This window comes from Dermochelys coriacea, chromosome 17 (assembly GCF_009764565.3).
Source record: "Dermochelys coriacea isolate rDerCor1 chromosome 17, rDerCor1.pri.v4, whole genome shotgun sequence".
NCBI lineage: Eukaryota > Metazoa > Chordata > Testudines > Dermochelyidae > Dermochelys > Dermochelys coriacea.
This window is the reverse complement of record NC_050084.1, coordinates 20,378,308-20,401,114: the sequence shown is the minus strand read 5'-3', so window position 1 is coordinate 20,401,114 and position 22,807 is coordinate 20,378,308. Positions and strand designations below refer to the sequence as shown.

General features: G+C 45.3%; 1 protein-coding gene across 14 annotated transcripts in view; it reads left to right on the top strand.

The window, feature by feature from the left end:
* The window catches only part of AP2B1 (adaptor related protein complex 2 subunit beta 1), a 100,701-nt gene that overhangs the window by 42,183 nt on the left and 35,711 nt on the right, over nucleotides 1–22,807 (top strand). For 5 of the 14 annotated variants that reach the window (XM_038376000.2, XM_038375997.2, XM_043499702.1 and 2 more), the window contains 6 exons: nucleotides 757–855; nucleotides 3,161–3,420; nucleotides 7,700–7,892; nucleotides 19,111–19,152; nucleotides 19,692–19,838; nucleotides 21,598–21,743. In XM_038376000.2, the coding sequence (XP_038231928.1) occupies nucleotides 757–855; nucleotides 3,161–3,420; nucleotides 7,700–7,892; nucleotides 19,111–19,152; nucleotides 19,692–19,838; nucleotides 21,598–21,743 (887 nt within the window). Of the gene's footprint in view, nucleotides 1–756; nucleotides 856–3,160; nucleotides 3,421–7,699; nucleotides 7,893–14,784; nucleotides 14,806–19,110; nucleotides 19,153–19,691; nucleotides 19,839–21,597; nucleotides 21,744–22,807 lie in introns of all 14 variants that reach the window. The other 9 variants (XM_043499704.1, XM_038376002.2, XM_043499703.1 and 6 more) reach the window with 2 other exon arrangements.

Genomic DNA, 22,807 nt, shown 5'->3' with positions numbered 1-22,807 from the left:
CCTATTTCACTTTTTTTATGTTGGTTTTGTGACAAAAATCAAACCTTTATGTGGAAAGCAGACACTTTTTGAAGGGACACTGTTAGCCAAAAACCCAATTTTCTGTCCTTCAATTTTTTTGGAAAATTTTCAACCAGCCCTATATGTTACGTTTAAACAGCCTGGGGTACCTTAAGTCTGAGGCTGGAATAATGACCTTCGTGGCTGTCTGGAGGATGATTTAAAAGGTTTGTTTTGCTTCTTCCTAGAATACTGATCAGTGCAACAGATAGGTGGTTTTTGCTCTGGGCAAAGAAGAAACCTGATGTATATTAATTAGCCCAATAGGTCTTTAAAATAACTGCCCCGTTGGCCATGATGCTGAGAGATTGTGCTGGTATAAACTATAGGGTAGTCTGCACTGGGATCACTGCTACCCTGACAGCATGTTTTGCGTGGCTGGTGAAATGAATACGTTGTTTGTAACATGGACTTACAAAGGACAAGCTGCTAAAACCAATTTGAGCTGCTAACCCATTGGGTAAGACACTAACATGCTTCATGGGAAGCATGGCTTTTGTTTTACAATTAGCAGCTGCTTGTTGCCGGCCATGGCATTAAAACACTATAACGAGCATCCACAATCTTGATATGCAACAAGGGACTCCAATAGCTATGCGCTAGCCCCCGTGCTGAAGCGAACATTGTGTACCTGAAGCAGCACTGATGTTGGTGTAGCTCATTTAATCTCTTTGCTTTGTCCCTGCTTTATTTTAGGTGCAGCTCACCCTGCTGACTGCTATAGTGAAGTTGTTCTTAAAGAAGCCCTCAGAAACGCAGGAGCTGGTTCAGCAGGTCCTGAGCCTGGCCACGCAGGTAAGCCAAACTATTCAGTGAGACAAGGTACTGGTAAGCCATGCTGTCCTTGCACTGCGGTTGCAGGCAGTTTGATGTTGTGCAGTATGGCAATGCCAGGGCAGTCTTAGGCACCAAGAGGCAAGGTTCAAGGATGTCTTCATGCACACCTAATTTCTCCCCTTTCAGGGAAGAGGGCTTTGATCTATAATATCCCAGTTTGCAAAGCATTCTGCGTCAGTTCTTTTCGCTCATTCAGCTGCTACCTAATTCTTTCTCAGCCCTCATTTCTGCCTTGGTGTTTTCTCTTCACTAGCAAGTAAGGCACAGGATGGGAGAGTTCTGTAAGAATCCAAAACATTTCCTCCTCCAGGAAAATGGTTTGTGACTAAAATCATGCACTGGGTGGAAGAGCAGGGAGAGATAGGACTGGTGGCAAACCCTTCCTAACTAATGGATGCTGCAGCAGAAACTAAGCAAAGTTCTGAACCCACAAGAAATAGGATTTCTTTTAGTCCCAGCCTGCCCACAAATGTGCTAGTTGTGGTAGAGGTTTTAATGATGGGCTAATATCCCAGATCCCAAAACCTACTCTGCTGAGTCACAAAACACTTAAAGGCACCCTAGGATCATAATAGGCTACTTTATTTTTCACAAACCTTGATTCAGTCTGGTTTATTGTATTTCATATGAATAACAAGGCATTGCTAGCAATAGGCCCTTTAGTGTGTTGTTGTTCTGAGCTCTGATTCATAGGTCGAGATCCCTGTTTTTCACTTTAGCGTGAAAGAATGGGCACGTTTCTCTTCTCGGGTTAGAAGATATTGTTGGTTTTTTGCATGTCTCTCATGGGCAGGGTAAGAAAGAGGAGAGGAAAATCTGAGTCCCCCCGCAATTCTGGTTCAAGTCCCATGGTTCTGTTGGCTGTGGGAAAGCTGCTACAGAAGAAGCATTCTGACTTGAGTCTGAATGTATTTAAAGGCAGAATGGAGCAAGTGATCTTCCCCTCAAACTCCCTCCTTCATCTGCCCTCATAAAGGCCCTGTCTGACCTTGAGCAGGTGACTACATATAGGATGAATCAATATCCCTTGTTGGGATCAAGAGGGTTTAAAAAAGAAAAGTCCACCATCGAGATGAGCAGCTCACTAGGCGAGGTGCCAAAGTGAGAGAGGCATTAATAATTGACCTCTAAAGACCTGAGATCACTTCTAGATCATTGCAAGTGAAATGAGTTTAGCCAGCTCAATCTCATTACAAATGGACACTTGTCCATTGCATGCTGGAGAAAGTTCTGAGTTGGGGTGAGGGATGGAGGGAGATTATTGCAAGTCAGAGGGATCACAGAACTGGAAAAGGAAGGAGTCTGATTGGGTGGGTGAATAAGGACACATAGAAAGTTAGACATATTGCGAAAGCTCTATGGTGAAAACTCACAGGCACTGATCCACATTATGCTGCTAAACTCCAGCCTGGGTGATCAGTGGACAGCATTTGTTTGCTTTGTTTTTTTAAGCAGAGCTTTTATTTAAATTAAAAAAAAAAGAAAGAAAGAAAAAGGAATGTAGATTTAATGCTAGGGAAGAATTCTCTCCAATAAAACAAAAACATTGACAGCTGGGGGCCTGGAAAATGGAAGAAAACCCTAATGATCAGTTCAGTTTGTATCTTCTTATATATATTGTATTAACTAAATGGAGGAATAAATGAGACCTTTCTGGCATAAAAACACTCTCTAGATAAAAGTAAATGATTAAAGACAAATCAGCCCCATACTGCAGTGTTGTGTCTTGTCCCACCAGTGTCCTTGGGTAAGACATATTTCCAGGAATCCTTGATCATTGTCTTTCATGATATGCATATCATGCATATTCTGTCAGTATGTGGCTAAAGGAGTCAATTTGATCCCCTTCCCCTGTCCTTCTGTCTTCACTATGTGTCCTTCAGGACGTTTTGAAGATCACATTTGAAATGAAATTGTGATACTTTACAGGAGGTCAGTTCTAAAGCATGGCGTCAACTTCTGTGCTTAGTAACCTTGAGGACTTGATCCCTTTTAAATTCCACTAGATGTAAGTTCTCCAGTTTTCCTCTTTGACCATGTAGGTTAACTGTGTTTGGAAATGAGCGCAAGGGGTCAGACCCTGCAATTTTTATTACTAAGGATGATGTGATTGCCACAGAACAGCAATCTGTTGATAGCATCTATAGGCTGCTTTTCCAGTGGGTAGTTTCAATGCAAGAAAGCAGGGTTACTGCAGAAGTAGGATATAGTTGCAGTGGTCAAGCCTGTTCAACCCCTTGAGTAATGCAGTGCTTTGTCTCAGGATTCGGATAATCCAGACCTGCGGGATCGCGGATATATCTATTGGCGCCTTCTCTCCACGGATCCTGTGACTGCCAAAGAAGTGGTCTTATCGGAAAAACCTCTGATTTCTGAGGAGACTGACCTGATCGAGCCAACTCTGCTGGATGAGCTGATCTGCCACATTGGGTCACTGGCTTCCGTGTACCACAAACCACCCAATGCTTTTGTTGAGGGCAGTCATGGGATCCACCGCAAGCACTTGCCAATTCACCATGGAAGGTAAGCTGGGATCAAGCATGGAGGGTGTCAGAGGGCTGCTGTTTTCTTTCCTCCTAATAAGCCCACTTTAAAAGATGCAAGGCCTGCTACAAAAGCTAGATTTTTTTTTTTTCCAGTTGCAGAGATGTCCACACATCATTCATCGAGCCTTCTCAGAGCCTGTCACATGATAGGATCTCCCCCTGGTTGTAGCCTCTGAGCTTCTAGACCAAAGCAGATGGGAAGCATCCAAGAGATGAATCTGTTTGGTATTGGACAAGGGGAAAGAGAAGTTCACACTGTTCTTTGAGAGCAAACTGGGAGGAGGGTCTGATATAGGAGCTGGGAAAATAGAGTGGTGCAGGTCTGGCAGGATGAGAAACACACCAGCCAAACCCAGTAGTTGTGCACACAGCCAGTGGGAGGTATACGTTTCTGTGATGGTACAAAAGGTTTGGGCGGGAAAGCAGGACTTGGAGGCCTTCGTTATGTGGAAAGTGTCTCCCTTCTTGCACTGCCAATTACACTATTGGCCTCTCCTGCTGTGGGGAATGCAAAGTGGGGAAGAAAAAGCCAAGATCTCTCTCTGATGCTTGGAATCTTTGAAAGCAGGGAGCATGGAGAAACCTGTTGGCCACAATCACTAAAGTTTTTGGCCTGGGCTAACATGAGGTCAGGTTGATGTCTGAACTATGGTGGAAAGTCTGAACTATGCTTTAACAATCAAAATGGGTTGAGTTGTTCCCTGGATATCACACCATTTCTCTGCAGTTAAAGAACAAACCAAAAAAAGCCCCCCCTGGGATCACAGCCTGAGAAATTGGCTGGTGCTCTGGAATCCAGTAGTGAGTGTTACCAATCCGCAGGGATTCTTGCTGTATTGCTGCTCACTTTGTTACCATGGCTGCTTTCTCAGGTGAGCACTCCGGCTTGCTAAATGTATTAATTACAGTTGCAGATCTGCTTGCAGCAGGCGGTATGAGATCGAAGCTCACCTTTCGAGGCAGTGTACCAGAAAACCTGGAAAGTGACATCTGGAGCACTGTACTTTTTTGCCATCTTACTGACAAGTCCATATAGGCAATTGTTCCTTTGCTGTTTTCTAGCACCATCCTTCCATACATATTGCTACTCTTAACAGCTAAAGGAGCTTCTGTAACTTGACTGACTTTGGGATGTTGAATTGCCTTTTCCCTGGTTATGAAACATGGCCTGGCAGTACTGCCCCAGGGCCTGCGGTAACAAGCCCATTTAGGAGACCTGTGTTTTGATGTACAGTGTAGTACTCGTGTGCACGGAGGCAGGGAAAGTTATGGCTGCACTGCTCAGGCACTCTTCCCACCCACAGGCTCTCCAGAATAGTAGAGGTGTTGGTCCCATGAGCAGCTCAGATCCACAGTGTGACCAGCTCTCTTGTGCAGTGCTCTTCAAATCATTGCATACGCCAACATCTCTTACTTGTCTAACCAATTCAAGGAATTCACTTCTCACCAAGAGCTCTAGCTTTATCAGCTCCCAGTGCATGCTGCTTATCTGACTTGACACTGGCAGCTGCTATGCAGCCAGCCCACCCACTGTGCTCTTTCAGTGTAGCTATGTTTTATATCTCTGCATTGCTCTGGTCTTGTTTGCTACTTAATTACCTGTTGCCTGGGCTGAAAACAGCTCTGGCTTCAGCAGCAGCAGTAGGGAAAAAGGGTGGGGAATGAAAATTTTAAGAAGCCCCTTAAATTCTGATACCAGGCTCTGGCGTCCTTCATAAATTAAAAGTGAGTGCTGGGGTTCTGTGACAGACCGTGTTTCCTCTGCTTGAGGTCAGCCTAACAGAGAGTCCATTACTGTAACGATCTCCCTTTCTCCCAGACGAAGGACAGATTGATCACGCTCATGCAAAGGCCTCCTGTGCAGCATTGCTGCTGTGAGCCAAATTGCCACCTTCAATCATGTCTTCATAATAAGCAGCCTGTCGGGGGCACTGCCGTGGAAAGAGTGAATTCATGCACACAGGGTGTCCTCTTACCGCATGCTAGAAAATTGACTTGCGTTTTCCTAATGCTGAAGCCAAGTACAAGCTGTGCAAGGTGAGGAAGATATTTGTGGGCACTAAAGGAATCCCTCACCTGGTGATCCATGATGCCCGTACCCTCTGCAACCCAGATCCCCTCATCAAGGTGAATGACACTATCCAAATTGACCTTGAGACTGGCAAGATCACAAACTTCATCAAGTTTGACAGAGGTAATCTAAGTATGGTGACTGGTGGTGCTAACTTGGGCCGTATTGATGTGATCACTAACCAGGAGGGACACCCAGGCTCGTTCGATGTGGTGCACGTGAAGGATGCCAATGGCAACAGCTTTGCCACCAGGCTCTCTAACATTTTTGTTATTGGCAAAGGTAACAAGCCATGGATCTCACTGCCCCATGGAAAGGGAATCCGTCTGACCATTGCTGAAGAGAGAGACAAGGGTCTGGCAGCCAAACAGAGCAGCAGTTAAACCCTCAAAAGTGGACAAACAGCAGGCCATTTCCTTTGTCAAATAAAATTGTTACCAACTATAAAAAAAAAAAAAAAAAAAAAAATACTGGGAAGTCTGTTCATTTGCATACGGCAAGCTAAGGTTGCCTAGTGGAAGACAGTGGCTTAGCTTTTCACCCAGTAGCTTGGGTGGGATCTTGGTTTCATTTATGCTATGAATGATGCCTTTTGGAAGCAGAACCCCTTAGCAATGCTGTTTGCCACCAGCTTAAGTTAATGAGGTTTTTTCCCCTCTCAACCTGCATAGTGAAATTGAGGAAGAATGGAATGAGCTGTGCAGAGATCTGTGCTGAATGTCATGTTATGAGGGTGATCGTGCCCTGATTGTCTTGGTTGGTGGGCAGAAATAGCTGGCTAAGTCTTATGAGACTTGTGGGCATAATCCTATGAGAAATTAGTAATAGTAGTGGTCAGCAGGGTGAAGGGTATTGCATATATTAGGGAGTCTATTTTCACTTAAACAAAGCACTGTGCTGGCTTTTATCTGTGTCCCAGCTCTCAGCGGATGAGCAGCACCCAGCCACATTGTGAGCAGCTCGCGGCTGGTCAGCTGTTTCGGGTCAGGCTCCAACAATCTGCATACGTACCAAAGCGGTTACCTGTAGGGCCTCGTGGAGGGAATACTGTGGGCCAGAGGAGCAGCTCAGAAGAGGGAGTTGTGCACAACTCAGGTGGAGCATCACGCTCTCTCTAGCTTCCAGGGATTTGTCCACACTGTTGTTCCCACCTCCTCTCTACGCTGCTGCCGGTGGGAGACTTGGGTGGGAGGTTAGTGTCTGCAAAGATAGACAGTCCAATGTGCTCCAACAGGTGCTTGCTGCTGTTCTGCTCTGGGAGTGGCAAAAGCGGAGGAGGCTAGAGAAGGGACTGGTTAGGCTAGGACACAGGACCCTGGAGCTATGCTGGTGTCCTGGGAAAGCCCAAATATATTAATTCAGGTGGCAGTTTTGGAAAATGTAACCCTCTTGCTGTAGTCCCAGGGCAATAAAAGAACAGGAGCATTATAGCATGCCCCGTGTCCTTAATAACCATGTCATTCTTTACTCCTTTGGGTCTCGTAGGAAAATCCCAAGTTATGGACAAAAAGCTTTTAAGGAGAAAGTCTAGCTTGGGGAGATGTTCTGAGCAAGATATTTTATTGTATTTTAACATCAGGTGAAGCGATCTGCATTATCTTTCTTGTAAATTTCTCATTGGGTCCTGGGGCAGCTAGAGTGAAAGACCTTTAAGGAAACTTGCTTGGTAGTCCCCACTAGAATAATAAGCTTCCTCCTTAGCCAAACCTGTGCATTTTCCCCAAGGTTGTACATTCCTTCATAGGCCCAGTACAGGCAGGATCATATTAATCTCCCAAAAAAACCCTCTCGGAAGCGAAATCTTATGTTTTAGTTTGTGTTTTATTCATGGCTCCTATTTTGGAGGAGTTTGTGGCTGCTTCTCCCAATAACACAGCTGGGCTGAAGCTGAGGTTCCTGTTTGATGTTTACCTCTGAAATTCCCCTCCTCTTGAGTTGTGGGACTTGTCTGACCAGTGGAAGGTTCTCAGAGCATGTACCAAAACTCCAGTTTTGTTACCTCCAATTGGAGGTTGTAACAGAATAGGTTTGTCAGCTGTCCATATGGAACACCTCACTTAGAACTGTTTGGCTGCTGTTCATGGGTCATCTGTTTCTGCCTTGGTTTCTCCCTGGTGCTCCAAAGCCGGTAACAAAGGTGACTAACCATTCTTCTTTATTCATTTCGCTTCTCTCCCCCCTGCAGCACTGATGCAGGAGACAGTCCAGTGGGAACCACTACCACTACAAACTTGGAGCAGCCTCAGGTTATTCCATCGCAGGGTGACCTTCTGGGTGACCTTCTGAACCTTGACCTGGGCCCTCCAGTGAATGTACCCCAAGTATCCTCCATGCAGATGGGTGCTGTGGATCTCCTGGGAGGCGGGCTGGACAGCTTGGTAAGCACTGTGTCTACTCACTTTCAGCTGGTAAGAAATAAGGAACCACTGGAGGAACCATTCATGGTCTGTGCTGTTGCCAAGACCTTGGTTATTCACTCTCTTTGGTGCTTGCAGCCCTGAGCCCAACGGCAAATCAGAAAGGCCTGGAACATTGGCCATTTTTACTTCCAGGCCAGTTTGCTGCCAGATTCTTCCCTTAGTAAAAGGGATGTTGTCACATGCTGTAGAATCCTGGTGTATGTTGGTAGGTCTATTTCATGCCCTCTCTGACTAGGAAGAGGGACTAAGGAGTTGCTTTTATTTTACAAGGACCAGTGCTTTGTAAAATACCTTGGCTCCTCTTCAAAATGATCTTTGTGTTGCCCTCCAATTTCAGTGAATCCTGTTAAAAGGTCCATCTTTATGGCCTGCTGTGTGCAGCTATACCAGCCTTACATCATCCTGTCTGTGTATTCTCCAGAGCATGTCTTGGTTTAGTATTGGTGACATGTGAATTGTGGCTAGGCCAGGAGAAGCACTCCACTGCTCTGCCTAGTCCTCCCCTTCGCCAGAGCAGCTCAAAAGGCGGTATTCAAATACTAAAAGGATCAAGCTCCAGAGCAAGAATAAATACACAATGCCTCCACTCCACAGAGGGAAGCTGGGCAGAAGCTGTAATGAAAATGTCATGAAAAGGGGGAGATTGATTATGGAGAGAGAGCTGGGTGGGGTGGACCTATGACAGCCATGCAGTAACAAACAGCAACCCACTTAGCCTTTAGCGCTGTGTAATCAGCTTTCTAACATGAGACGGGTTAGAAGTAGGAAGCTTGTCATGCACTTGAATGGACCCTGATGCAACAAATCTTTATTTGCCAAATACTCCATTCGCTCTAGTAATCTTAGTAAAACGGTCATTAAACACACACATCCAGTCCTAGCATTTCGCTGGCTAATGAACTGGAAACCCGGTGACCTTTAATAGCTGGCAGAGGTCAGATGTGTCCACCTGAACTCTTTGTCTCCAGCAGAGGTTTGTGTGTCTGCACTTCACACCAGTGGAGAAAGCAGGCTAGTCCCTGGATGGAATTCTGGGGAGCCCGTGCTGTACGAACAAGGCAGTGGAGCACAGTGCACTGAGCGAAACGACAGCCACTGCCACACAAACTAGATTCATAGATACTAAGGTCAGAAGGGACCATTCTGATCATCTAGTCCGACCTCCTGCACAGCGCAGGCCACAGAATCTCACCCACCTACTCCTACGAAAAACCTCACCTATGTCTGAGCTATTGAAGTCCTCAAATCGTGGTTTAAAGACTTCAAGGAGCAGAGAAGCCTCCCTCAAGTGACCCGTGCCCCATGCTACAGAGGAAGGCGAAAAACCTCCAGTGCCTCTCCAATCTGCCCTGGAGGAAAATTCCTTCCCGACCCCAAATATGGCAATCAGCTAAACCCTGAGCATATGGGCAAGATTCACCAGCCAGATACTACAGAAAATTCTTTCCTGGGTAACTCAGATCCCATCCATCTAATATCCCATGTCAGGGGATTAGTCCTATTTACCCTGAATATTTAAAGATCAATTACCTACAAAATCACATTATCCCATCATACCATCTCCTCACACATTGCAAGAATGACCAGGAACTAAGAATCACAATTTCTTGAATTGCATCTAAACCTTCCACGAAACAGTGCCATCCATGGCAGCTCCAAAGAGCAACACAAATCTCTCTGTGAGTACCTCTGTATTGCAGTGTGACCTCTTGGGCAGAGTACTGGAATGGGACTCAAGAGATCTGGGTTCTATTCCTGCCACTGGCCTGCTGGTTGACTTTGGGCAAGTCACTTTCCCTCTGTCTTTGCCTTAGTTTCCCTGTCTGTAAAATGGGGATAATGATCTACTGATGGAAAGCACTGTATAAGAGCTAGAGTTCTGGTACTGTGCATGCAATGCACCCAGTTTCTTTGTTATTGTTTGAGCTCAGATACCATCGTGATGGGTGCAGTATAACAACCTAATTAGAATAGACTTTGGGAAAAGATTCCTATACGTGTTGGTGTTGGAGATGTTAATATAGGGACCCATTTGGAAATACAAATGTTGGAGCAGGAAGCCTAGAGTCTTGTCACTTGTTTAATGTTCTGCTTCTGCTAAAGTAAATCCATGGGCTATGCAGTGTCCTCTAACAAAATGCTGTATCTTGGCAGAGTGGTCACCCCTGCTTCAGACTTCAAGGGAAATAAAATGGTTGCCTGCATGAGTTACAGACACAGTGCTAGAGCGACCTTCCGGATGGAGCTTCCCCCAATCACTTATTAGTGATGTGTCAATGCAGCTAATGTCCCTGTTGTGTTTTCTCCCTCTCTGTGATATGTACAAGTGACTCTCATCCTTGTATATCCCAGGCTTCCCTCTCTGCCCTTCTTTCCCTAAACTAACCTGCTTCTGTCTGTGTGTTGTTTTGGATGTGAGAGACCGAGCACGTGCTGTGTGTGTGCGTAGGTACAGGTACGTGTGTATGGGACGTCCGAGTTTAACGACCCAAACTGCAGTTGAATTGAGTCTCTGGGAGGGAGACACTTCCATCCCCCGCCTCATAACAAGGGATCATCACGTGGCAAGGGGGCAGTGGGCAAAGTGGAGGTTCTTTTGATCGCTAATACTGTTTAATAATGAGTTTGGGATCCAAAATGAATCTCCTGTCTCATCTTCCTGAGTTGTTACTTTTCTTCCCTCTGTCATCCATATGTCCCCCTGGAATTTTGTTTCTCTTCCTCACCCTCACATTGCAGTCTGTCTTTCTCCCTGCTTTGAGTCTCCCTCTTCATCATTTTAGGGTTCTTCCAGGGACCTTCATTGTATTCTCCCAGTTGCCAAGGACATCTGAATATGGCTTTGTGGGGTCAGTCTGGGCTGTGGGAAGGGATACTAAGGAGTGATATGAACAGCGTTTCTTTCCTCAACTCATGCTGCATCAGTGCCACTTAGTCCTTGCTGCTTAGAGAAAAAGCCACTGTGTTTGGTCCTGAGCTGTGACACACGGGCACCTCTCCTTTTGTGAGATTCCTCTCCCTAATCTATCCTTAGTCTCCTCAGTCCCCCTCCCCTCCTGTTTTCATCTGCTTCCTCCTCCCCTCTGTTTTTCCTTCCTCTCTCTAGAAATTGCCCTGCCCCTCACCACCAGTAAACTCCTTGGTGCAGAGGAAGGTATGGGAGTGGTGGTTATTTGAATGCAACAAATATCCAGTCTATGCCACATGTTTTTAGCATGACCCTGCAGCCCGAAGTGCGGAGTGGGTAGATAGTGGCCTGACAGAGGTTAAATGCCCCAAGCAGCTCTGTGTCTGTAAGTTAACTGCTCTGTACATATTTACAAACCCTTCTTGATCATTTTGTAGAGAAATGGCCCAGCAAATGTCCTAACTCGTATATGATGAAACCCATCTCCGTGGCTGTGATTAATAAGAATGCACTGTAATTGAATGACTAGAATGGGACCTCTTTTATTTTAGACTGCTGGCAGAATCCTTCAGCTAAAGAAGTCTTTTCCTCAGTCAAGGTTCCGGGCATTAATCTGATAGGTAAAAATGCTGCACTCAAGCATCGCCCATTACAGAAATAGCGCCTTCACCAAATGCAGGCTTTCTATAGAGAGGGTATTTCACTTTAGAGGGTTATGCTCAGTGTGCAGAGAAACAAGACATGAAAGACCCAGCTAGATTGATGCAGAGAAGAAACAGTCTGATGAGCGACTTCCACTGCAAATTATCATTTATATTTTAATTTTTTTAAACAGATTGATTTCTCTTCCAGAATGGTGACAAGATTGTTTAAAACTTGATACACAGCAAATTAATACCATGCATTTCATTGAATTCCTCCCTCAGCTTTGCTAGGCCTTGTCTCTTGTGGCATGTGAGACTTCCAGCCATTTGATAGGTTAATTTCTTTAGCAAATAACTTCTATTTTATCTAAAGAGTGAGTTACAGTATAACAGATAAATATGTAGATATAGATCTAGTATTGCCCATATATAGAGGGGCGCCTGGCATTATCTGGGAAATTTGGGGTGCCTGGCATTATCTGCATACCCAGCTGGCTAGTTTCAGATGACTCTGTTCTTTCAAAAAAGCCAGCTTTGTTGTTCTTTTTTAAATGATAGAGGCCTGCCCATTAGTCCCCAGTGGGAACGAGCCCCTTGTCAGTAATTTTGTTTTAAGGAGTTAAACCATGTTATTATTTTACACACGTGCTCTAATTACTTTCCTTAATGGTTCTAGCTTTGTCTGTATTTTGGCTCTGTTAGAGCAGGAACCTCCATCTAATGGTTAAAACCCTGGACTAGGAGTCAGTCTTTGGGTGCTCGGTTCTGTTCCTGGCTCTGCAGTTTACTTGCTCGGTGACCTTGAGCAAGTTATTTAAACTTACCTGTGCCTCAGTTCTACAAAATGGGGGTGCTAATTGCCAATTTCCCAAGGCTGTTGTAAGACTTAGTTCATAGAATTGTAGGACTGAAAGGGACCTCGAGAGGTCATCTAATCCAGTCCTCTCCACTCAAGGCAGGACTAAGTATTATCTAGACCATCCCTGACAGGTATTTGTCCAACCCACCCTTAAAAACCTCCGGTGATGGAGATTCCACAACCTCCCGGGGCAATTTATTCCAGTGCTTAGCCACCCTGATAGTTAGGAAGTTTTTCCTAATGTCCAACCTAAACCTCTCCTGCAGCAATTTAAACCCACTGCTTCTTGTCCTATCCTCAGAGGTTAAAGAAATGGCCCAAGATGAACTGCAAAAGACACGTATTTGATAGGGTTTTAGGAGAGTTAAGAGCATGTTCTTGGATCAGTGATGTGGTGGAAAGGAGCTCTGGTGGCTGGCTGAATTCCTGCCTAATGGTTTAATGCTGCTGGGGTTATGTTAAATTGAGTATTGTGGTACCTTGAGCTTTTTATGGGCACCTCCTTTTACTATTTAAAATAAAATAAATAGCTAATAAATAGTTTTGAGATCCTCTGATGGAGGCGCTCCTAAAGGACCAAGTATTATGACAGTAAGTGCTACTGAAATCAATGGTACTTTGCATTGTTCGTGTGACAGCTCATTAACAGTGTACTGTCCTGATTGACACTGACATAACTGTTCACACAGGATGAGAGCTCTTTCTGCAGGTCCCCAGATCTTGTTGTTCAGAATAGCGCACACGGAACAAGAGTCCATTAGCTGGCATATTGAAAATGCCCACATGTAAACCAAAGAAAAGAGGTTGAAAATTGAAGTGTGTCTAACAGCTTCAAGGAGGTCTATTTATGCGGCACACACACAAATCCCTTTGCAGCTAGAACCATGCCTTAAATAAAATTAACCCAAATCAATCCTCATACTAGCAACAGCTTGCTTCAGCTGTTTAGCCAACCAAATCAATTGATGCTATTCAGAAAATGCTTTGTTTTCCTTGCTGTTAGGTAGAATCGTAGAATATCAGGGTTGGAAGGGACCTTAGGGGGTCATCTAGTCCAACTCCCTACTCAAAGCAGGACCAATCCCCAACTAAATCATCCCAGCCAGGGCTTTGTCAAGCCTGACCTTAAAAACCTCTAAGGAAGGAGATTCCACCACCTCCCTAGGGAACCCATTCCAGTGCTTCACCACCCTTCTAATGGAAAAAGTTTTCCCTAATATCCAACCTAAACCTCCTCCACTGCAACTTGAGACCATTACTCAATTCACAGTAGATTCACATTGTGCAAGTTCTTAGTAACATAGCGTTTTCATCTAACTCCCTGAACCATGACAACATAGTTAGATGAATAAAATCATGCCATGATGTGTCTCCTGTTAGCCCGCGAATTAAGTAAGGCTCCATGTATCACATAGCTGCATCAACATATCTAGCAATCGTATGGCCAAGGACGATTCAGTTTTTGGACCACGGTTGTTGCAGCTCTTATCAGTAACTCCATCCCTTCTCACTCTGCACCTGGACTAGATTCTTTGCATACCTCACGTAACATTGCAGATGTGACTGTGGAAGCCTGTAATCCACGTATTTTGCACAGACATCTTAGAGCTCTGTCCTTACAGAGCACCATTAACATGCAACGAGGCGCTGGAGTGTCATGTGGCAGTGCCAGAATTGCCGCGCAAGTCAGTATAACTGCTTTCAGTGGAATAAAATTGCAGGACAAGTTGCTCTTTAACTGCAGAGCATCTGCAGCGTCATCCAAGCCAATTAACATAAAGCAGAGATGCTGCAGTTGTTTGAGGTTCAGGGCTACTATTGCTGCTGTCCGGAGGTCTGGCATCTTCTTCTAGGATATTACAGTGGTGGGACCATATGTGTGGCTAGGCAGATATAATGGAAGGCAGTCCTTGCTACGTCCAGTAACTCTGTGACTGCCTGCTTGCCGCTCTCCTTCTCTGAAATGGCTGCTCTGGGGGAAGTACTTCAGTCATGGGAAAGGAGCTCCTGTTTCTGGCAGTGTGACCTTCAGGACAATGCTAGGCTGCTAACCCTGAAAGCTGTCCAAGCTATTTGCAGTTGTTTGTGGTCAAGCCTCAGGTCCCCAGAGACTGTCACCCATGATGCTAAGGGCAGTGATTGTTTACCAGTCCTACCAGAACAGTAAGACTTAGTCAGGCTGGACGGGGCAGGGGATGGTGTTAATCCAGCTCTAATCCGAGCATTCTGCTAGCAGAGTTGCCTTTAATTGTCTGCTCGCATCTAGCATGGGGTGCATTGTGCTTCCTGCTAAGGGTGGCTGGCCATTTGGACACCTGCTGTTAAAATGAATGGAAATGGTTAACAGATGCTGCCAGTTCGCCAGGGAATTTGTTCTGCATTGCTTTACACTTGACTAATATCTGCTTCTTTCCTTCTTCATTCTGCCTGTCACTGCAGATGGGAGAGGACACTCAATGGGTAATTGGTTCCTGATCTCACGGTCTGCCTCCTTTCTCTTCGTTACTCATACACATCACTGTTATCACCTTCTCCATTTTTTTAGTTCATATTAAAATAACCCCCCTCCCCCCCGCAGAGGGAGCAGGCAGGCTGGAACTGTGGTCTCTAAAAGGAGATGTTTATAGATATCCTGGAAAGATGGGGCAGAGAAAGCAATATCAAGCCGACGGGTGGTCCAGTTGAGACTGATCTTCTTGTGCATAGGGTGTACTGGGCTCAATTGGGAGCTTGTTGCATTTTTTTCTGAATCAATCACAATTTAAACCAGGTGTGTCAGTTTCCGTCTCCAACCTACTGTATAGACAGGGATGCTTCTGCCAAAGAGGAGTCGGGCTATGTCTACGCGACGAGGTAGTGGTGTGATCCCTCTGCTTGTACACATTGCAGCGTAGCCGTGGTAGCAGCCCCAGAGGCATCTCTCAGCCATGCCATGCATGCCGATTCCAGGTTTCAGGCGCAAGTATGTGTACATGAGCAGGGGCATTACAGCTCTAGGTCATAGTGGGGAATAGCCTTTGCCTGTCCCAGGGCCTCCTGGTCTCTGCGGTAGCACAGCAGTTGGCATATTATGCGTCAGCTGAGTTTTGTCCCGTGCATGTGAACTAAAGGAGGCAGAGGCCCTTGCGTTGCTGTGCAGAGAACCTTTAGGTGGTTCAGAGGGACCTAGGTCAAAGCTGCTTCTGTTTCGAAAGACTTCTCCAGGAGGCAGCAACTCAAGGGGGATGAAAGCAAATAAAATGTTTAAGGAGGGGTAAGGGAAATTCTCTAGGTCAGAAACCCTGCCTCGCATTTCCTTGGCCCTCAGCAATGAGAAATAGGTGCTCTGGCTCCTCTCTCTCTCCTCTCAGGCCTCTGTAGTCCATGCAGAACCACCACTGGCAGGAGGACTGCCTTTAATCTGGGTGACCCCTACCAGGAATTATGTTCCCACCACATAGTTCTCGGGGTCAGGGACTGCACCTTGATGTGTTAGGAAGGCTTCTGTGCCCGCTCTGATGGAGAACCATAAATCTGGAGTTCCTTCAAAGAGGAGACTGCAGTTGGGGGCTCCTGATATTTACAAGCCGTGCCTTGCCCAATCTCTCTGAGATTTTCCACTGCACTCACAGACCGGTGGCGCACAGCACAATTGCCAGCGTTACAAAGAATGGGTTGTTGTCTTTCAACCTTGAATTTCGAGCCTGTGGCTTTCCAAGATGAGCTGAGTAAGAAACTGATAAAAAGCTGATAAACATCTGTCTCAGTTATGCAGAATTATTCCCAATCATTTCCATCGTACTTTATATAAGATCTTTGCGGCATGATGGGAGTGTTTTTCTTCTTTTTTCTCTTTCATCAGACAAGGGTCCCAGGAACCCCCATCCTCTGCGATAACATTTAGAAATGAGTCTGTTATGACCAGGTCTTGCAGCTTTTCCTTCCATTTGTTCTCTGTTGTTTTTTTTCCCCTGGACTTAGCTGCTTTTTGATGTAGAGTGCAGAGCTGGCTGACACCTACAAGCAAGAATATAAAGTGAGAGAAGGAGTAATAGTTGCATGCGATTGTGGCAAGCCAGTCCTAATACAGAAGTGTTCAGGTCTTTTCTTCTATGGTGTGGCTCAGACTGAGAGAGCTGTTTGAATAGCAGTCCCCTGCTGTGTCAGACAGACGCATTCAAATGGTTAGAAACTCAGCAGCCAGAAGATTAATAAACCCCATTTTGCAAGAAATCAGTATTAATCGGCACACACAGTTACGCCACAGTACTGGTGCTTTGGGCCTTTCACTGCTGCTCTTATTTCACACTAGAATCATTCACCTCGTCTGATGTCTCTGACGTAAACCGGGAGAAATGATCACTTGAACCCTGCACACTTGTAGGCTGACAAAGAATGGAGCTCCATGCTGCTTTGAATGCCAGCAGCTCTCTCTCCTCACACTAAGCATCGAGGTCCATGCATGAAGAAGCAGCTGCTGCGGTGTGGGGGAATTAGAGCTCAGAGGAAGGAGGGCCTGGAGGATTGTGCTACCGTGTTGCAGACCGGGGCTTTGGAGTGATTTATGGGCGAGCTTCATGAGACAAAGGGCGCGCTTAGATTTTCTTGCCAGGAGGGAGGCTAGTGCAATTTGCAGTGTTCTTTAATGCCCTTTTAGCGGTAGGCAGCATTGTCTCTTTACAGCTAGGCGGCTACTGTAAGGGATGGAAGGATATACCTGAGAGAGGCGGGGGGCTGGAACAGTTTGTATAGTGGGGGTGCTGAGAGCCATTGAACCAAACTAAACCATGTATGTGATGCAATCCACTTCAAGCCAGTGAGTGGGGCAGCACCCCTAGTTCCAGCCCCTGTGGAAAGAGGGAAACCCAGAGCAACAAAGAGGTTGGTAAAAGCCAGAGGATTTCAGGTGGCCGTGCTGTCATCCAATAGGGCCCTGTCTTTGCCTTGAAAAAGGCCTCCAAGCTTGTTCCCAAGCCAACGTATTTGTATCCACTGTGGAAGAAAGCAATTGGTTAATATGCCATCTGTTGGCCAATTTAAAATACAAACACACACTTACCACAAGAGCTGCCAGAAAGTGGGGCGGTAGTGGCCAAGAACAAGTGCCATATGGCGGGGACGGGATGTATGTGAGCCCTGCCAATTCTGAGTTTGCGCAGCTCCAGAGCCTGCTCTGGGCCATTCTGTCACGTTTCGTTCTCCCCCTCCATGAGCACTGGACCAAGCACACGTGGATCTTTGATGATCCTATTTGTCAAATAGCTCCATATACCTCTGGGCCAAACTTAGCAGCAGAGCCTTCCATATGACATTCTGTGTTTTCCCAGCAAGCCAACCCTTCCCCCTGTGATTGTCACTGCATTTTTCCATGTACGCTCTTGTTCTTTTCGGTGGTGGTCTGTCTTTGTTGTCAGAGTGTGTGTCTTGTGTCCTATGTGTGACTGGAAAACTGTGTGGTGAGATACATAGCACTACCCTGTTAGCAAAAGCTTGTGAGCTCAGATAAGCCTGCAGAATGAGGATCTCTGGTAAATATTCAGTATGGATCAACATTGCCTTATTATTTATAAATATTGATGGAATTGAGAAATGCTCTATGCAGGAGCACTGTGATACCAATAGTATTACTTGTACCTGTATTCATGTAGATATCCTCATGGGATCATAGGTTTTGGTCACATCTGGTGACCCCAGCACTGAATATTCTCTTGAAAATCCAGAAAGGTGCAAATGCACAAGTAAATTGTATCATGGGCTTTACACCTTTCAGACAAACAATCTTAACATTTTCAAGGGAACTTCATGGTAAGCTTAAAGAGCAAAGGAAGGCTTAAAGGTAAACTGCAAAGGCATGGTGATCCGGAGAGGAAGGACAGCAGAAACAAAAGAATTTGGAAGAAGGTGGTTCTAACAGGAGCATGTTGGACAATTTTAGCTGCCTCAAATGGCAGCTTGGTAGCTTCAAAGAGATCATTATTAAAATACTGGATTACTTTGTTCTCTAAAGTAAGGTCTCTTATCGCTGTAGAACAGGACCCAGCATACAAGAGCATACAAGCTCTTCTGTTTTCCATATGGGATAACTGAACCCTTAGAGGGGAAGTATGTACTGCTGAGCTTGTACTAGCAGTGGTCACACTGGAAGTCCACATCCCTCTCCCTTCCCCCTTTCTGAATACTAAAATTAGTCGCACATTAAAAGGATACAGCCAAGATGTGTTTAAATAATTGTGAAGTCTTCGCTTTTTCTGCACTCTAGAAACTACTCCCTAGAACCCTGAAGCTTGTCAGTTTTATCTTCCATCATGATTACCCCTACTGGATTTTTGTAGAGCTGCTCAGGACTGTAGCTGACCTTACAGGTTTCATGGAAAAGCACTGGTGCATGAAACACACAAAGAATTGCACAGACTTTGCAAAACAAATGATAGGTCGTAGATTGGATTGGCTTTTTAATTGATCAACCTTCAAAGTTCTTTTTTTTTTTTTTTTTTTTAAGATGTGGATTCAGTCCCAGTGGGAAGATGGATTGAAACATGTTTATTTGAAACATTACAAGGCGTTAGTTTATTCACCAGGTTCTTCTCTAAGCAGCTTTTAGCATAAGAAACCCCCACAGTATGTTCTTTCACAACACAGTGTGTTCATCTGGCCTGTGCATGGTGAGTGCATGAGACGTGTTTGCAGCGATGCAGTCGAGTGAACTGCAAACTCTATTCTTGGCATCCAATATCTAGCTTAAATGAACTCTGCCTTTCTCTTCTCTCTCTCCTTTCTCTCTTTCAGCTTGGCAGTGACCTTGGCGGGGGCATTGGAGGAAGCCCGGCAGTAAGTGCCATCAATTTTTTTCCAGTAAAAAAAGCTCCCCCTAATATAATAATTCTAATATAATCTTTCCCCCACACACTGCTGCTTTACCAAACCACCGTGTTTGTGAAAACAGACAGCCATCACCACAGTGAATGGCAGCGGGTCCTTCAAAAGTGTTTGGGTCCCCAGGTGAGTTCTTCAGGACTGGAGCTGCCATCTCTGGAGAGAAAGAGTCCCACTCTCCTGACTCTAATGAGCAAAAGGAGGCAGAGCTATTGTCTTCATTGAATGGCCTTTTTTTTCTACCTAGACAGGAGGGGACTACTAGTGGTGGTTTCAAGGATACCATGTGGTTAAGGTAACAGCAAAGATTGCGGGGATTAGTCTCCAAGAGTATTGGAATTCAAATGCATTATTTAGCACTCTTGATAATTCATCAGGGAAGCTGTAAAGTGCTTAAAAATATTCAGGATATTGCCCACTTTCATGCCTTATTTAACAAGCAGCATTCTACGTGTACATTGTTAATCACTACCCTTTCTTCCTAACTCTGGCAGGTGGGACAGACCTTCATTCCATCATCTGTGCCTGCGACTTTTGCCCCTTCACCCACCCCAGCTGTGGTTAGCAGTGGACTCAACGACCTGTTCGAACTCTCTACTGGTATCGGCTTGGCCCCTGGGGGATATGTGGCTCCGAAATCTGTACGTAAGAGAAACATTGGTACAGTACATTGTTCACCAGTGATACAGCTTAGGCAGCATGGAGATGAGGCTGCTCAGTTGTCCCCTTCATGCTCTTTGGAGATATGGGATGGAATACATGAGTTACGTTCCATTAGTTGTATCTTATGTTTCCCCCAGAGTGACAGCAATTGTTGAAGGACAAATCTAACCGGCTCTAGACTTCAGTTTTCAGCATTTCACTACTATTGCCAGTAAGGTAATGTTACTGTAAGGAAGGATTTGTGGGAGCTGCAATAATTTGGACTTCACCCCATCAAGATTTTACCCCATTAGTGCTGATCAATAAACGGAACATCCATTTGTAGGAGGGGAGTCCTATTTATGAGGGTTTAAAATAAATCTGTGGTTGGCGTGAGCACAATGTTAATGAGTGCCCTGGATTTGCACCTGATTGTAAAAGAGAGAGATGGTGAAAGCACTGACTGAACTGTTGTTTTTATTATTCATCCAATTCTTGATGATTCTTCAATATCAGCAGAACTTGGTCCTGCTAACAAGGCTTTGGCCAAGCTAGAATAGCCAATGTGAAGCTAGATCTGTGGGGAAAGCATGCCATTTCAGAGCAGATGTTGAAATGTGGCGTTTAGTTTTTCCATGCCCTGGCTGTCACTGGGGGATGGAGTTCTTCCTTGTGGCACCAATGTGTTCACCTTCTTCCTGTTTGGAGCCACCACTTATTAAAGCCTTTGTTAATCTCAGTGAATAATCAACCAATAATTATTGTTTACAATAATATAAAACCCATGTGCATCAACTGCTCTGCACCTTATGCCACGCTCTCAGCATTTGGCTTCTTGCTGGTACTGTGCCAAATAAAAGATTGTGTACAGACATCCCACCAAGTGTCAAGTTAAAAGCACTATCTGCTGCTCAACCAATCACATTTACAGTCAGCATTCTCCCCAAAGCACATCTGCCTAGATGTGCTGTCAGACCAAATCCTGAGCATAATGAAGCGATCTGGCCTTCCTTCAAAAGCTTGTTGTATTCAAAACAGCATTGTCTGCTCTTCAGCCATGTCACCAGGATGAACAAAAGCCCCCCAGCATGCCATGCTCTCAAAGTCTCCATCAGCGTGCGAAGCGTTGCATGCCCTCACGCTACCTGTCACTGCCTGCTAGGCCACTCTAGATATTCATAGATTTACAGATTGAGCCAGATCTGGGAATTTCACTACATGAAGCCTAGTGTGACGCCATCAATCATGGTCACTCTGGCTGGTGCAACAGCCTCATTAGTCTGTGTTTGCTGATGGTCATGATTCCCCCACAAATGTTCTATAGGAACAGATAAGAGCACCAGCACCATGATTGTATTTGGTTCAGTCTTCAGGATTATCCCAACACCTGCCCTGGAGGAATCTGCCTTTTCAAGAGATGAGTCGGTCCTGGACACCAGCCCCCTTCCATTTCTGTGCAAGTTGGTGTTATCGAATGTTTCAGAGCTCCAACAGGAGCTTTGTAAATTAATACAGTTTTATCAATGGAATAGGAGCAGCCGGTTTAGTATTGCTAATTGGTGAGCCTGATTGCTTTGCTCCACGTGCAGCATACTCTGTCAGCATTTCTGTGCTTATGGACGCTGTAACAGTTGCTGAATGAATGGATTGCACAACTCATGACCTTTCTTTGAAATGTTTAAAAACTCCATAGGGTTCACTGGGTGTCTCCAAGCTGGGCTGTACTGGTGCTGAGCAGGATTTCTTGTTGTATTTCAGGTTTGGCTGCCAGCAGTGAAGGCTAAAGGACTGGAGATCTCTGGGACATTCACTCACAGGCAGGGACACATCTATATGGAGATGAACTTCACCAACAAGGCTTTGCAGCACATGACTGACTTTGCGATTCAGTTTAATAAGAACAGGTAAGAAATCCACATGCCCTTGGCAGGAAAGTGGCAATGTCCTAGAAAGGCTCCTGGCTCAGCCAGGCTCCTGGCTCAGTTTCCCAGTTCTAGACATGGGCGTGAGTGACTTGTGGTTCCCAGTCTGCTGTTCATGATCCTCTAGGGCACAATTTTCATTGGTATTGTGTGATTTAAATCAAATCCAGACACTCTCATGGGCTGTTTCATTGGCTGCATGTTGTAAGTCCCATACCACTAAAAAGGATTAAACTAGCCTTCTTGATCTATCCGGTTAGTCATCTGCGGGCTACCATTGGCCCCTTGCTAACTAAATCATCTTCCATTTACTGGCTGAACAGCATGTGAAGGGTTAGAAGATAAAGAGGGGCAAACAACTGTTCTAAAACTTCCACAGAAAATGTTCCTAGATCGACACTAATACAATGAAAAAATTTAATGGCAATGATTTGTCATTAAAACCTCTTCAGTTTATGGTATCGTTAGTTACCTGTACTTATTATCCATGGGTGCAGGTCACCAGCACAGTGAGAGTCAAAGCATACCCCACATCTTGTTGAGATTTCTCTTCTTCACCTTGTCTGCATGCAGTCAGAGCAAGAACTGTGTACATGTTCTACCTAGAGGCCTAGATTGCTTCGTTAGGTTAAATGCTGGAGATGGTGAACTTTTTTGAGAAGGCTCATACCTGCTGTGTGTGGGACTTTCAAGAGTGCTCTGTGTTGGCCCAAAAGTTCTCCCCACGAAGTCAATAGTAAAACTTCCATTGGTTTCAGAAGAAGTAGAGTTAGGCCAGTATCGGGTGGCTTTGAAAACTGCACCCTGTATGTCTAGTAACCGTAGCATGTGCATCTGAGACATTCATCCACCCGAAAATGAGTTCATCTCAGGGCAAAGCCGCAGTACAGCCCGTAATAACCCAACTGAGAATCTAACTGGCTTAGGTGAGTGTATAGAGTGGGGGAAATGCTACCCCTTAGTTAGTAGAGTGCAGTCTGACTGTGGCCACCTGAAATCATTTATGCTGCTGGCACCTGCTCAGGGGTAGATCTGTAAGGAACAAT